The sequence below is a fragment of the Trachemys scripta genome, chromosome 2 (assembly GCF_013100865.1).
Source record: "Trachemys scripta elegans isolate TJP31775 chromosome 2, CAS_Tse_1.0, whole genome shotgun sequence".
NCBI classification, from domain to species: Eukaryota; Metazoa; Chordata; order Testudines; family Emydidae; genus Trachemys; species Trachemys scripta.
Window position 1 is genome coordinate 282,732,682 of NC_048299.1, and position 15,319 is coordinate 282,748,000.

At 45.2% G+C, this 15,319-nt stretch overlaps 1 protein-coding gene across 1 annotated transcript in view; it reads right to left on the reverse strand.

Annotated features, from left to right (window-relative positions):
- Positions 1-15,319, reverse strand: part of MAPK15 (mitogen-activated protein kinase 15) — a gene marked incomplete in the record, with an annotated part of 78,964 nt that overhangs the window by 41,263 nt on the left and 22,382 nt on the right. The window contains 1 exon segment of the mRNA XM_034763815.1: positions 5,847-5,984. Coding sequence (XP_034619706.1) covers positions 5,847-5,984 — 138 coding nt within the window.

A 15,319-nucleotide genomic window follows, 5' to 3' on the forward strand; every position in this document is an offset into this window, starting at 1 on the left:
GAGATTAAAGAGGCTAGGACTCTTCAGCTTGGAAAAGAGGAGACTAAGGGGGGATATGATAGAGGTATATAAAATCATGAGGGATGTGGAGAAAGTGGATAAGGAAAAGTTATTTACTTATTCCCATAATACAAGAACTAGGGGTCATCAAATTAAATTAATAGGTGGCAGGTTTAAAACAAATAAAAGGAAGTTCTTCTTCACGCAGCGCACAGTCAACTTGTGGAACTCCTTACCTGAGGAGGTTGTGAAGGCTAGGACTATAACAGAGTTTAAAAGAGAACTGGATAAATTCATGGTGGTTAAGTCCATTAATGGCTATTAGCCAGGACAGGTAAGGAATGATGTCCCTAGCCTCTGTCTGTCAGAGGATGGAGATGGATGGCAGGAGAGAGATCACTTGATCATTGCCTATTAGGTTCACTCCCTCTGGGGCACCTGGCATTAGCCACTGTTGGTAGACAGGATGCTGGGCTAGATGGACCTTTGATCTTACCCGGTACGGCCTTTCTTATGTTCAGTTCTTAATCTTTTTGATAAATTAAATGGATTGAGCTCACTAAGGGCATGTCTACACTACAAAATTAGGTTGAATTTATAGAAGTTGATTTTTAGGAAGCGATTTTATACAGTTGATTGTGTGTGTCCCCACTAAGCGCATTAAGTCGGCAGAGTGCGTCCACAGTACTGTGGCTAGCATTGACTTTCAGAGCATTGCACTGTGGGTAGCTATCCCATAGTTCCCGCAGTTTCCGCTGTGCACTGGAATTCTGGGTTGAGCTCCCAATGCCTGATGGGGCAAAAACATTGTCGCAGGTGGTTTTGGGTACGTGTCGTCAGTCGCCCCTCCCTCCATGAAAGCAACGGCAGACAATTGTTTCACGCCTTTTTTCCATGCAGACGCCATACCGCTTTCAGCAGACGGTGCAGTAGGACTGCTAACTGTTGTCATCCAACCACCGCTTCTGCTGCAACTCTGCTCTCCTGGTGCCATGAATCCACCTTGCAGGTCCTCTCGTCGTTAGGTATAAACATCTATTCTCATGGCATCCGTCGTCATCCACCGCTTCCGCTGCAACTCTGCTCTCCTGCAGACGCCACACCACGGCAAGCATGGAGCCCGCTCAGCTCACCGTTGCTGTTGTGAGCATTGTAAACACCTCATGCATTATCCTGCAGCATGTGCAGAACTAGAACCTGCAAAAGCAGGCAAGGAGACAATCACAGCGCAATCACAATAGTGATGAGGACCTGGACTCAGATGTCTCTCAAAGCATGGGCCCTGGCAATTTGGACATCATGGTGGTAATGGGGCAGGTTCATGCCGTGGAACGCCGATTCTGGGCCCGGGAAACAAGCACAGACTGGTGGTACCGCATAGTGTTGCGAGTCTGGGATGATTCCCATTGGCTGCGAAACTTTCGCATGCGTAAAGGCACTTTAATGGAACTTTGTGACTTGCTTTCCCCTACCCTGAAGCACAAGAATACCAAGATGAGAGCAGCCCTCACAGTTCACAAATGAGTGGCGAGAGCCCTCTGGAAACTTGCAACGCCAGACAGCTACCGGTCAGTCGGGAATCAATTTCGAGTGGGTAAATCTACTGTGGGGGCTGCTGTGATCCAAGTAGCCAATGCAATCACTGAGCTGCTGCTATCAAGGGTAGTGACTCTGGGAAATGTGCAGGTCATAGTGGATGGCTTTGCTGCAATGGGATTCCCTAACTGTGGTGGGACGATAGACGGAACGCATATCCCTATCTTTGGACTGGACCACCTTGACAGCTAGTACATAAACCGCAGGGGGTACTTTTCAAAAGTACTGCAAGCACTGGAGGATCACAAGGGACATTTCACCAACATCAACATGGGATGACCGGGAAAGGTACATGACGCTCGCATCTTCAAGAATTCTGGTCTGTTTGAACAGCTACAGGAAGGGATTTACTTCCCAGACCAGAAAATAACTGTTGGGGACGTTGAAATGCCTATCGTTATCCTCGGGGACCCAGCCTACCCCTTAATGCCATGGCTCATGAAGCCATACACAGGCATCCTAGACAGTAGTAAGGAATTGTTCAACTATAGGTGAGCAAATGCAGAATGGTGGTAGATGCGCATTTGGACGTTTAAAAGCGTGCTGGTGCAGTTTACTGACTCAATTAGACCTCAGCGAAACCAATATTCCAATTGTTATTGCCACTTGCTGTGTGCTCCACAATATCTCAGAGTAAGGAGGAGATGTTTATGGCAGGATGGGAGGTTGAGGTAAATCGCCTGGCCGCTGATTACGCGCAGCCAGACATCAAGGCGATTAGAAGAGCACAGCAGGGTGGGCTGCACATCAGAGAAGCTTTGAAAACCAGTTTCATGACTGGCCAGGCTACGGTGTGACGGTTCTGTTTGTTTCTCCTTGATGAAAACCCACCCCCTTGGTTCACTCTACTTCCCTGTAAACCAACCGCCCTCCCCCCTTTGATCACCGCTTGCAGAGGCAATAAAGTCATTATTGTTTCAAAATCATGCATTCTTTATTATTTCATCACACAAATAGGGGGATAACTGCCAAGGTAGCCCGGGAGGGGTGGGGGAGGAGAGAAACACTGGGTGGGGTGGTGGATGAGGGAAGGACAAGGTCACACTGCACTTCAAAACTTATTGAATGCCAGCCTTCTGTTGCTTGGGCAGTCCTCTGGGGTGGAGTGGTTGGGAGCCCAGAGCCGCACCCGCGTTCTTGGGTGTGTGGGTGAGGAGGCTATGGAACTTGGGGAGGAGGGCGTGCGGTTACACGGGGTGGCAGTGCCGGTCTGTGCTCCTGCTGCCTTTCCTGCAGCTTCACCAGATGCCGAAGCATATCAGTTTGATCCCCCAGTAGCCTCAGCATTGCATCCTGCCTCCTCTCATTGCGCTGCCAACACCTCTCATCTTGCTCCCGCCACCTCTCATCTCGCTCGTCCCTCCTGTCCTCATGTTCATTTTCTGCTTTCCTGGACTCTGACATTATTTGCTTCCATGCATTCTGCTGAGCTCTTTCAGTGCAGTAGGACTGCATGGAGCTCAGAACATTTCATCGCGAGTGCGTTTTTTTCGCCTTCTTATCTGAGCTAGCCTCTGGGACGGAGATGATAGTGGAAGCGTTGAAACATTTGCAGCTGCGGGAGGAAAAAAAGGCAGAGTAGTATTTAAAAAGACATTTTAGAGAACAATGGGTAGACTCTTTCACGGTGAACCAAGCTGTTAAGATTACATAGCACATGTGTTTTCGGTACAAGGTCGCATTTTGCCTCTTATATTGAGGGCCTGCCAGTTTGGTGTGAGAGATCACACACACAGGGTCGGGAAACAGAATTTGTCTTGCAGGCAGCCATGGTAAGCCACAGTCTTTTGGTTTCTTCAACCTTCGTAACATGTGAGGATTGTTTCAAACAGCAGCACCCTCCTTTCCCATACCAAGCACCCGTCGGGTTGGCCATTTAAAAGGAGGGGCTGTACTGGCCGCGAATGCATCCCAAGCCTTCAGGGCAAATTAATCATTAAACAGGCTCTCTTTTAAACCATGCATTATATTTACAAAGGTACACTCACCAGAAGTGCCTTCTCCGGCTTCATGGTCTGTGAGCCCGCCTTGGGAGGGTATTGGCTTCAGGGTGATAAATAGTTCCTGGCTGTTGGGGAGAATGATTTCTCTGCTTGCGTGCTGTGCGCTATCCTCATCCTCCTCGTCCCAAAAATCCTCATCCCTGTGCATGAGACTCCCCACTTGCAGGTGGCCAGGGCAGGGGTGGGGTAGTGGTAGGGGCCCCCTAGAATTGCATGCGGCTCATCATAGAAGCGGCATGTCTGGGGGTCTGACCCGGAGTGGCCATTTGCCTCTTGTTTTTTGGTAGGCTTGCCTGAGCTCCTTAATTTTCACGCTGCACTGCTGTGGGTCCCTGTTGTAGCCGCTGTCCATCATGTCCTTGGAGATTTTTTTCAAATATTTTGGGATTTCGTCTTTTGGAACAGAGTTCTGCTAGCACAGATTCGTCTCCCCAAACAGCAATCATATCCAGTACCTCCCATTCGGTCCATGCTGGAGCTCTTTTGAGATTCTGGGACTGCATGGTCACCTGTGCTGATGAGCACGCCACACTGGCCAAACAGGAAATGAAATTCAAAAGTTCCCGGGGCTTTTGCTATGTACCCGGCTAGTGCATATGAGTTGAAAGTGCTGTCCAGAGCGGTCACTATGGAGCACTCTGGGATAGCTCCCGGAGGCCAATACCGTCGAATTGTGTTCACACTACCCCAAATTCAACCCGGCAATGTTGATTTCAGCGCTAATCCCCTCATCGGGGAGGAGTACAGAAATTGATTTTAAGAGCCCTTAAAGTCAACAAAAATGGCTTCATTGTGTGGACGGGTGCAGGGTTAAATCGATCTAACGCTGCTAAATTCGACCTAAACTCATAGTGTAGACCAGGGCAATGTCTCTCACTGAAAGACATTTTTCCACCCCTCAAATAATTTTTTATCTCCTCTCTGCACCCTCTCCAATATTTTGACATCCCTTTTTAAAAGAGGACTCCAGAACTGGACAGTTTTCCAATATCAATCTCACCAACACTGTATACAAAGGTAAAAATCACCTCCTTACTCCTGCTCCGGTTTATGCATCCAAGGATCGCATTAGTCCTTTCTGCCACAGCATTTCACTGGAAGCTTATGTGGAGTTGCTTGTTCACTATTACCCCTAGTAATTGCTGTCCAGGATACAGCCCTGGATTCTGTAAATATGGCCTGCATTCTTTGTTTCTAGAGATATAATCTTGCATTTGGCTTTATTAAAACATTTTATTTAAATGGGTCCAGATTTCAAAGCTTTACCTGCCCTGTCCTCATCATCATTTATCTATCATCATTATTTATCACATTGTCAACTTTTATATCAGCTGCAAATTTTATCAGCAATTTTATATTTACTTCCTGATCTTTGATAAAAATATTGAATATAATTGATCCTAGTTCAAATCTCTTCTCCCCTATAGGTGGAGGGGGGTACTTGAACCTAGAGTCTCCCACATCCTAGGTGAGTACCCTAACCACTGGACTAGAATTTATGAGGGAAGTCTTCTTCCTCTTCCTCCCCAAATAGTTTGTGTGAACTCACCTGAGAGCCCTGATCTGGTAGGCAGCCTCTGATTATACCTACCCAATCAGGCCCTGCACAGAACTTAAACGGCCAAACATCTATTTTCCCCTGGTCTGTGAATTGCTCTGTGGCTCAGCTAAGAAACAGGCATCTAGATGCCTGGAGGGAGGCAGCAGTGCACATGCGCAGAGGCAGAAACACATGCACCAAGGGAACTTTTACTCAAAAAATTTAGGTGCTGAGTGAATTTAGGCACCTGCAGGGTTTGGTGGGGGGCAAGGGTGCATTACAGTGCTGCCGAAACCAGGACTTAGGCACCTAACTCCTTTTGTGCATTCAGGCCTAAGTATCTTTCATCTGCACAATTATCTTTATTAACCAAATGTGTAATCTCATAAAAAAATTAGATCAAGTTTGACAAGATCTATTTTCCATAAAGCCAGGTTGACTGGTGTTAATTATACTCCCATTATACATGAAAGAGTGACACATCAGAAACCACCGAGAGCTACAACAGAGAGAGATATATCTGAAATATCACATACTAAGGCACCTTCACCTTCTCACATGAAGAGTAGAAGAAAGCGGATTGAAAACTACCATTACCTTTCACCATTTCACGTGGTACAAAGGGAAATTTGTGCTGGTAGCAGCCACACAAGAGGCTTGGAGGGGGGAAGGGGGGTTGGGAAATTTCACACTGGCATTGCCCTCACCTTTTCACATAGGGATGTTGCAGGGCCTCTTCTGCGGTCAGCCGTTTATCAGGGTTAAATACTAAGAGCCTCTTTAGAAGGTCCAAGGCATGAGGGGGGGTAGAGGGGGGTAAAATTTCCTCAATTGTCACTCGTCGTCTGAAAGGCAAGAATCAAAGTTGTAACTCTCAGTGCCCAATTTCACTGCAAAACCCTGTATCTCAACCCTGGGAATCTCATGAAGGTAACTTCTAACCCCAGATTTCACTCCCAAGGAGCGGTTCAGGACTAATACTACAGTTTTGTCAGGGACGTTTTTAGTAAAAGTCAGGGACAGGTCACAGGCAATAAACAAAAAAATCACAGAAGCCATGACCTGTCCCTGACTTTTACTAAAAACATCCCTGACGAAATGCAGAGGGAGGAGGGTACAGCACCCTGCCCCTCCCACTCCCTGCCACAGCGGCTGGGAGCTGCAAGGATCCGATTGCCCAGTAGCTGGGAGGATTTCCCCCCCCACTGCCCTGTGGGGCTGGGAGCTGCAGGGGGGGGGGGTCCCTCACTGCCCGCGGAGGCAGGAAAACTGCGGGGGGGGCCCTGCCAGCAACAGAGTCTGGGGATCTGCAGGGGGCCGTTACCAGCAGTGGCGGCTGGGGAGTTGGGGGGGGAGGGGCCCTCCACTCGTGGCTGCTGAACAGCTCCAGGGTCCCTCTGCCACCGCCGGCTATGAGCTGCGGAGGGTCCCACCGCCCACAGAGGCCGGGCAGCTGGGGGTTCCTCAATGTCACAGAGGTGGCTGAAAGTCATATTCCATGACTTCTGCGACCTAATCTTAGCATTTGTCATGACCCAGCCACACCCTATCATGCTCAAATAACTAGATTATTGTGAGGTCTCCAACCAAGCTAGTTAATGACATGGAAACATTTTTCCTTCTTACTAACAGTTACAAAACTAAGCAAAGAAACAAGAGCAAAATATCTTTGTTAGGAATTTATGATAGAAGTAAATCGCTAAGAACACATACATAAAACTAATTTAATTTTTTTAAAAGTCAGTTCAAATTAAAAAACCTTCATTACAAAAATAAAATCACTATTTTTAACTACATTGCAATGTCATGGTAATGACCTTTTGGGTGACTGGATTGGGGGCACCAGAATAGGGGAGGCGAAGGGGCCATATTGGCCCTCCCGCTTTTGAAAGTGGACAGGTCTGGCCAGTCCGCTTTTCGCCACAGGCCAGGCCAGGCCCGGCCCCCAGCCCCTCTTTTTCCCCCCATGGGCCCACCCCCCAGCCAGGCCAGAAGCTGGAGCTCAGCGCAGGGAGCCTGGGCAGCTGTGGGGAGCCGCAGACCCTCCACCAGCACAGGGTAGCGGGGCCCAAGAGCAGCCCCCGATCCATGTCCCTACACCTTGGGCCCCCTGCCCAGGGCAGATGGTGGGTCTGCAGCTCTTACCATGGCCTGGCTACTACTCTTTGGCCCAAGGCCCCGCCCCCAGGCCAGCCTGGAAGCCGGAGCTAGGTTGGGGTAAGAGCCGCGCGGACACCTGTGGGAGCCACGGATCCTCCACCTGCCCTGGGTGGGGGGCACAGGCGGCTGCTCTCAGCTGTCCCCACCCAAGCAGGTGGAGGGGCCCAGCTCCAGCTTGGCTGGGGGGCAAAGCCTTGGGGGAAAGAGGGGGGCAAGGGTGGAACCATGGAGGGGGGGGCCTTGTGCCTCACTTCCCCCTCCCCCCTTCTAGGAAGAATCTGTCACCTCTAGACTGGATACTCAACAGTATCATCTCTCCATTTGTCACGCGTCCTTTTGTTTATTTGTATTTATCTGTTTTTGTTGTGTGGAAGGGATGGTTAGTGGTTATGGTGTTCTTTGAATAGAATGATTCATATTATACATGATAAGGAATGTGATACTTTGATGTTGTCTGTTGATACACACACATAGTGGTCAGAGTTAAAGTTGTACATGAAAAGAACAGCTACTTACCTTACAATAACTGCAGTTTGAGATGATTTATCTGCGTGGATCCCTCCCAAGGTACACATGCACCTCATGAGAGGTCAGAATTTTTGACCAGCAGTGTCTATTGGGGCATGCCTGTACCCTACATATCTTTGTGCCTCTCCAACTGTCTTTCAATTCAGAAACCCTATTAGGATAAGACTCAGAAATAGGGATGGGGGTGGGGGGGATGGATCATAGGAACAAATGAACAAAATATCTCTAAGAACCACTGTAAGTAAATGTTCTTCCTCTTTGAGTCCTTGTATGTGTGGATCCCAATCAAGGTGACTAGTTAGCAATATCAAATTAGGAGGAGGAGGAACTGAAGCCAATTCAGTGCATTATACAAAAATTGTTTATGAAAGCAAGCAAAATTTGGAGACACACTGGATTTCTTAAGTTAAAGAAGTTGAACAAGATGTCCTCAAGTTCCTGGAAGTGTCATGGGTTGCCACTGTGACAGACAACAGGACAGTGAATTAGGAGGAGGAAGTTTCACCATCATGGCTGCTACTAGTGTCCTGGGATCCACTAAGACACCACTGAGACTTTATCGTCCTGATCTTGAAAGGTGTCCTGACCAGATCAAGCCAGAGACATCACCCCATCCACCAGCTTCAACTAAATCTTGACCACCACCTAGATTCTGCACTCTGGGTTCCGCTCCCCCTCCCCAGAGTGCCATTTTCTTTCCCCACCCTTTTTCTCCTCTTTCATGTCTTCTTTTTGTCTGATAAGAGTCTTATTTAGCCTCCAAGAAAGCTCCAGCTTTTGCAATATTAGCTGCTTCCCTGGTCACAGCAAAAGTAATGTCCTAAATAGCCCAATGCTGGTAAAAGTTTGCCAACTCTTAAGAGTGGCTGATAAGACTATGTGCTGGGCCTATCATTTCCCAGCAACTGGACTGCAAGGGAAAGAAAGCGTTAGAGACAGAAGCTGCTCTTTTCTCTCCATATTTCAGCAAGTTGTCTGGCTTTGTCTTAAAGAAAAGATGATTGGACTTCAACAACAACTACCGAAGACCATCTTAACTCTCTCTCTTTCCCCCAAAAGGGAGACTTAATACCATCTTTAATATGATCTAAGACTTTCAATCAGGGATCTTCTGCTATAAAAGACTATACTGCATGTTATTGACATGAACTGTGACCGTACAGATCATTGTTGTAACCAAGGTCCTATGGTTGCACCAGGTCTTGTACAGAGGAGGTCAAGTGGGATGTCTATGGAAAGGTTGTACTTTGCTGGTTATGATTATGCTGTCTGTATGTGTGTATCATTTTTGTATTTGAAGTTATGAATATTGGCTATGTACTTGTATCTCAATGCATTTGATTCTAAGTAGCCTCAGTGAAGAATTTGGTCAGCTTCTTGAGAATGGGCACTTACTGAGAATAGTCCTATCAAGAAACACTTAACTGGACAATGGACTTTGGGAGATGCCAATCCACATCTGAGCTTTCCTGGGAACATTCAAACTAACATGTAAACAATGGCGTCAGCCTGCAAAAAGCTGAATCATCATGGACATGTGAATTGCCCAGTTGGCTACAAACTCCATCTTGTTGCTGTGACTTTGCACAGAAGAACAAAGGGGTTTCTGCCCACAAGCAACAGAACATAAAAGGCCTGGAAGCCTCTCCATTTTGTCTTCAGCTGGCTCAAGAGATGGCCTTTCCACCCCCAAGAGATGCCTGAAAGAAACTGGAACAAAGGACAGTAACTATGTAGGTGTGAATGATTGCTGGCCCCAAACTAGGAAGGAGTCCAGTCTGTGAAAGAAGCTTATTGGAACATTCCAGGGGGTGAGATTTCATCTATAATCAGTTTCTTAATGTGTTAGGCTTAGACTTGCGTGTTTTGTTTTATTTTGATTGGTAACTTACTTTGCTCTGTCTGTTATTGCTTGGAACCACTTAAATCCTAATTTAATATAATCACTTTTGCTTATTAAATTGACCCAAATTAATTAATATCTGGAGGAGCAAACAGCTCTGCATCTCTTTCTCTATCAGTTATAGAGGGCGAACAATTTATTACCCTGTATAAGCTTTATACAGAGAAAAACTGATTTATTTAGGATTTAGCTCCCATTAGGAGCTGGGTCTCTGGGTGCTAGAGATGAGCACTTCTTAAGCTGTTTTCAGTTAAGTCTGCAGCTTTGGGGCGTGTGGTTCAGACCCTGGGTCTGTGTTGGAGTCGACTGGCGTGTCTGGCTCAACAAGGCAGGGTTCTGGAGGCCCACACTGGCAAAGAAAATGGGCTCAGAGGTAGTCTCAGTACATCAGGGGACAGTCCCAAGGAGGGTTCTGTGATCAAACACATCCCATATACAGCAAACAGGAAAGGGAATAAGGAAAATTCTTTAAATAAAAGCCTTACTTAATTCTTTAAGTTTTAAATGCTTAAACACACAGGAAAAGAGGGGGAAAAAGTTTAACAAGCTGTTTAAATATTTTCAATGGTGGCTGTTACAACTGGAGTAAACCAGCAATAACTTGACACAAACTGCAAAACATGTTTAATGTTGCATCACTAAGCAAGGATTTTATTAACAGCTCAGCCCTTGTGGGACCCTAAATACCCACTGCGGCAGTGCATCCCATATTCTTCATAGTGATATTATAATGACATAATTATGATGTATTTTATGCAAGGTAAGTCATGTGAGGTGTCATTGGAAAAGTTATGATTTGCTGAATATGATTATCCTATTTATATGCATAAATCATTTATCTGAAGTTATGAATATTGACTGACTGTATCTATATTTCAAATGTAGGTACACCTGGGTAACGCCCACTAGACAAGATGCTTTCAGTCTAGATAGTGGGTAGGGAAGGGTCTATTCAGGGCAATGGGCCATTAAAAAAAAAAAAAAAAAAAACCACCAATAGGCCTTAGAAGAAGCTTATCTCCCATCTGGTGATGAGCCTTCTTGAGAACACTCCAAACAACCCTGTGAGTAAAGGCTGCTATGACCTACAAGGACATGTGGTCAGACCACATGATGCTGGACTCCATCTTGGGATGTCAGTATTTTTCCACAGACTGGTCTGGGAATCAAGCTTTGAAACAAAGGGTTCCCACCATATGCAAAAGCTATATAATGCAGGGCGTGACTCTAACTTTGCACTCCATATGTTTATGGAAATATGCTTATGAGTATAAATATAACGTAACTGGAATATGCTTTATGCAAAAGGTATCATTACAAAGCTTATAATCTACTGAGTGTGTTCTTCCTATTTGTATGAATGTATCATGCTTGTATCTGAAGCTAGAAATACAACGTATTACTCTGAAGTCCTATTGTAACTATGCAAAGTGTAGGCCATTAATAGTGGCTTGGAAGCTTGATGGCTCCCATTAACTAGGACAATTGGTTGTAAATGGCTCTGCTTACTTGTAAGCCTTCCTGTATACATGGGTGCCAGCCAGTGAGTAATGAAGTCTCACAGAACATGTCACATGATACTAGAATCCCTCTTAAACTTGGTGCTTTTCCGTTTAGAAGAAAGGGTGGGAACCCAGAGAGAGGATTCCTGCCTTGTGCCAAAGATATAAAAGGGGGCGAAATAAAACAAAGGGAGCTGTCAGTCATGAGAAATCCCCAAGTTGCCACCTGAGCTGGAACTAACAAGAAACTGTACCAGGGGAAGGGATTTAGGCCCAGACTAGGAAGAAGTCTAGTCTGTGAAAGAAGCTTATTCGAACAATCTCTGAAGGTGAGATTTACCTGTATTCAGTTTCTTAAATATATTAGGCTTAGACTTGCATGTTTTGTTTTATTTTGCTTGGTAACTTACTTTGTTCTGTATCAGAGGGGTAGCCGTGTTAGTCTGAATCTGTAAAAAGCAACAGAGGGTCCTGTGGCACCTTTGAGACTAACAGAAGTATTGGGAGCATAAGCTTTCGTGGGTAAGAACCTCACTTCTTCAGATGCAAGACTTTGTTCTGTTATTATTTGAAACCACTTAAATCCTACTTTTTATTCTTAATAAAATCACTTTTGTTTATTAATTAACCCAGGATAAATGATTAATACCTAGGGGAGCAAACAGCTGTGCATCTCTCTCTCTATTAGTGTTATAGAGGTCGTACAATTTATGAGTTTACCCTGTGCAAGCTTTATACAGAGTAAAACGGATTTATTTGTGGTTTGGATCCCATTGGGAACTGGGTGTCTGTGTGCTAGAGATAAGTGACTTGCTGAGCAGTTTTGATTAAAGTCTGCAGCTCTAGGGGCGTGGACCAGACCTGGCTCTGTGTTACAGCAAACAGAGTGTGTCTGGGTCAACAAGACAGGGTTCTGGAGTCCCAAGCTGGCAGTGGAAAATGGGCTCAGTGGTAGTTTCAGCACATCAAGTAACAGTCCCAAGGGGGTGTCTGTAACTGAACCCATCACAGTGACATCATCTGGTGTTCTTCACTCCCCACACAAGAAGACTCCTGGAAACACCTGAGGAACAAAGACTGAACTGGAGGAAGTGCTGGACCCAGGCTAAAGAGATTTCTAGCCTATGAATGAGACACCTGGGGATTCCAAGCTGTAGAGCAAGTGCAGCTTCCCCTTAAGAAGCTGGAGCCTGCTTGTATCATCTCTTAGGGTGAGAATCTGCTATTCATATCCATTCTATTTATTATATTAAGCTTAGTTTGTGTTTTTGTTTATTTGCTAAGTAATCTGTTTTGATCTGTTTGCTATCACTTATGATCTATCTTGTGTAGTTAATACACTTGTTTTTGCTTTATCTAAGCCAGTGAGGTGGAGTGAAGCGTATGGGAATCTTAGTTCAAAGGGCAAAGGCTGTTGCATGTTCCTCTCCACATTAGGGGAAGGGGCAAATTTTAGGAGCTTACACTGAACAGTTTCCTGTGCAGCATAAGATGGTATAATTTTGGGTTTATGCTCCAGTGTGTGTGTGGGGTGGGTGAGAGAAGAAAAGAGTCTGGAAAGCTGGGAAATTGTCTGCTGCATGTATTTGAGTGGCTTTGGTGAAGCTGCTCTCTCAGCTAGTTCAATTTGGGTATGTGGCACCACCTGCTGTCATGTTGGGTGATAACAGGGCCTGGGTTAGGCTGGCTGTGTCCCCAACCAGGGTGAGCAGGGCCAACCCAACTGAGTAGTTAGAGGGGCCCAGCGGTGGGCACAGCTCCTAGACTACACCCCAGGGGTGACAACCCATTGTGACGACGTGCAGTCTATATGGTTTTATAAAAACTTGATAATAAGTCAATATAATGTAACTGAGCTGGTTTTAGAGAAAATACGGTAATAAGTGAATGTAACGTAACTGGGATATGCTTCATGCAAAAGGTCTCTTGTAAGGTATCATTACAAAGCTTATAATCTACTGAGTATGATCATCTGATTTGTATAAATGTACCACTCTTGTATCTAAAACTAGAAATATAAAATGTAACTCTGAGGGCCTATTGTAATTGTGTAAAGTGTGGACCATTAATGATGGTTTGGAATCTTGATGACTCCCATTGTCTGCAGATGGCTGTATTTACCTGTGAGTCTTCCTGTATATGTGTGTGCTGGCAAGTGAGTAATGAAGTCTTGCAGTGACATGTGATCATGTCACCTGAACTGGAATCCATCTTTAACCTGGTGCTTTTCCAGTGAGGGGGGGTGGAAACCCAGAGAGACAAAGAGTTCCCGCCTTATGCAAAAGATATATAAAGGGGGGGGAAGAGAAGAGAGAGGGAGAGAAGCCATCATGAAGAATCCCCTAGCTACCACCTGAGCTGCAACAAGAGCTGTACCAGGGGAAAGAATTGTGCCCAGGCCTGGAAGGTGTCCAGTCTGAGAAAAACTTACTGAAACATCTCTGAGGGTGAGATTATCTGTATTTAGTTTGATTAGGCATAGATTTGCGCATTCTATTTTATTTTGCTTGGTGACTTACTTTGTTCTGTCTGTTACTACTTTGAACCACTTAAATCCTACTGTCTGTATTTAATAAAATCACTTTTTATTTAGTAATTTACTCAGAGTATGTATTAATACCTGGGGGAGCAAACAACTGTGCATATCTCTCTATCAGTGTTATAGAGGGCGAACAATTTATGAGTTTGCCCTGCATAAGCTTTATGCAGGGTAAAACGGATTTATCTGGGTTTAGACCCCATTGGGAGTTGGGCATCTGAGTGCTAGAGACAAGCACACTACTGTGAGCTGCTTTTGGGTAAACTTGCAGCTTTGGGACAAGTGATTCAGACCCTGGGTCTGTGTCTGGAGCCAGACGGGAGTGTCTGGCTCAGCAAGACAGGGTGCTGGAGTCCTGAGCTGGCAGGGAAAGCAGAAGCAGGGGTAGTCTTTGCACATCGGGTGGCAGCTCCCCAGGGGGTTTCTGTGATCCAACCCGTCACACCCATCACACCCCCTAATTATTCAGCAGCACTTGTCATGTTAAGGAGTTTCTGAAGCTTCAACCCCCACCCAAAGAATCAGTCATGAAGGGCAAGGACAGATGTCCTCTCCCATTAAGGTGTCATAAAGGGCTGTGAACAGAAGGGGAAAAGCCTAAAGACCAAGGAGGTGATACTTAATCTAGAACAAGTGACTACAATTAGCATATGATAGGTTGATACAAGTGTTGAGGAAAAAAGTGTAGAAACAAATAAAGTTAAAAAAAAGTATAATTTTAGCTTTGTCAGATAAAACTAAACAGTGTCACATTAATTCTAACAAAAATAGTGCATCAACTCATCCTATAAAAAGGTATAATAACCAAAATAGTCTTAAATAAGAGGAAGCCATTTGCACCTTTCTTACAAAAAGGAGAAACAGAAGGAAAGCGGAATGTAAACATGAGGTTAAGATTAACAGGTTTAAAGCTAGCTACTAGACTAGCCAGTATGTAGTTACAAAGAATATTCAGGGAAAGTGCCAGGATGGAAGTTTAAAGTTCTTCTGAGACATTGTTCAGCAGAAGCTGAGATCTGACAACTCAATATTTTAGTGAGAGGCAGAATTACCCCCAGAACAAAGAACATCTACACCTAAAAAAGGGGACTGTTTAGGACATACAAAGATGTCCACCAGTTCCTGCAGAGAACTGAATCAAAAAGGAGACTAGCGATGCACCTAGTACCCAAAACTAGTCCATGGGAGACGAACTGTGTCAAGCCAAACTAAGGAATTGTAACTGGATCTACATCCAGACAGAAATTAAGCATTACTCCACACTAGTATTAAAAGCTTAATTGGAACAACATCTAAGGCCTGGGTACACTAACGGGGTGGTTGGAACCAAGATATGCAACTTCAGCTACGCTATTTGCCCAAGCCGGTGGGTAGTATAGACGTACCCTAAGATAGTCCACCTTAAAACTGGCTAAAAATCATGTAACACAGGGGTCAGCAACCTTTCAGAAGTGGTGTGCTGAGTCTTCATTTATTCACTCTAATTTAAGGTTTCACATGCCAGTAATACATTTTAACTTTTTTAGAAGGTCTTTCTATAAGTCTATA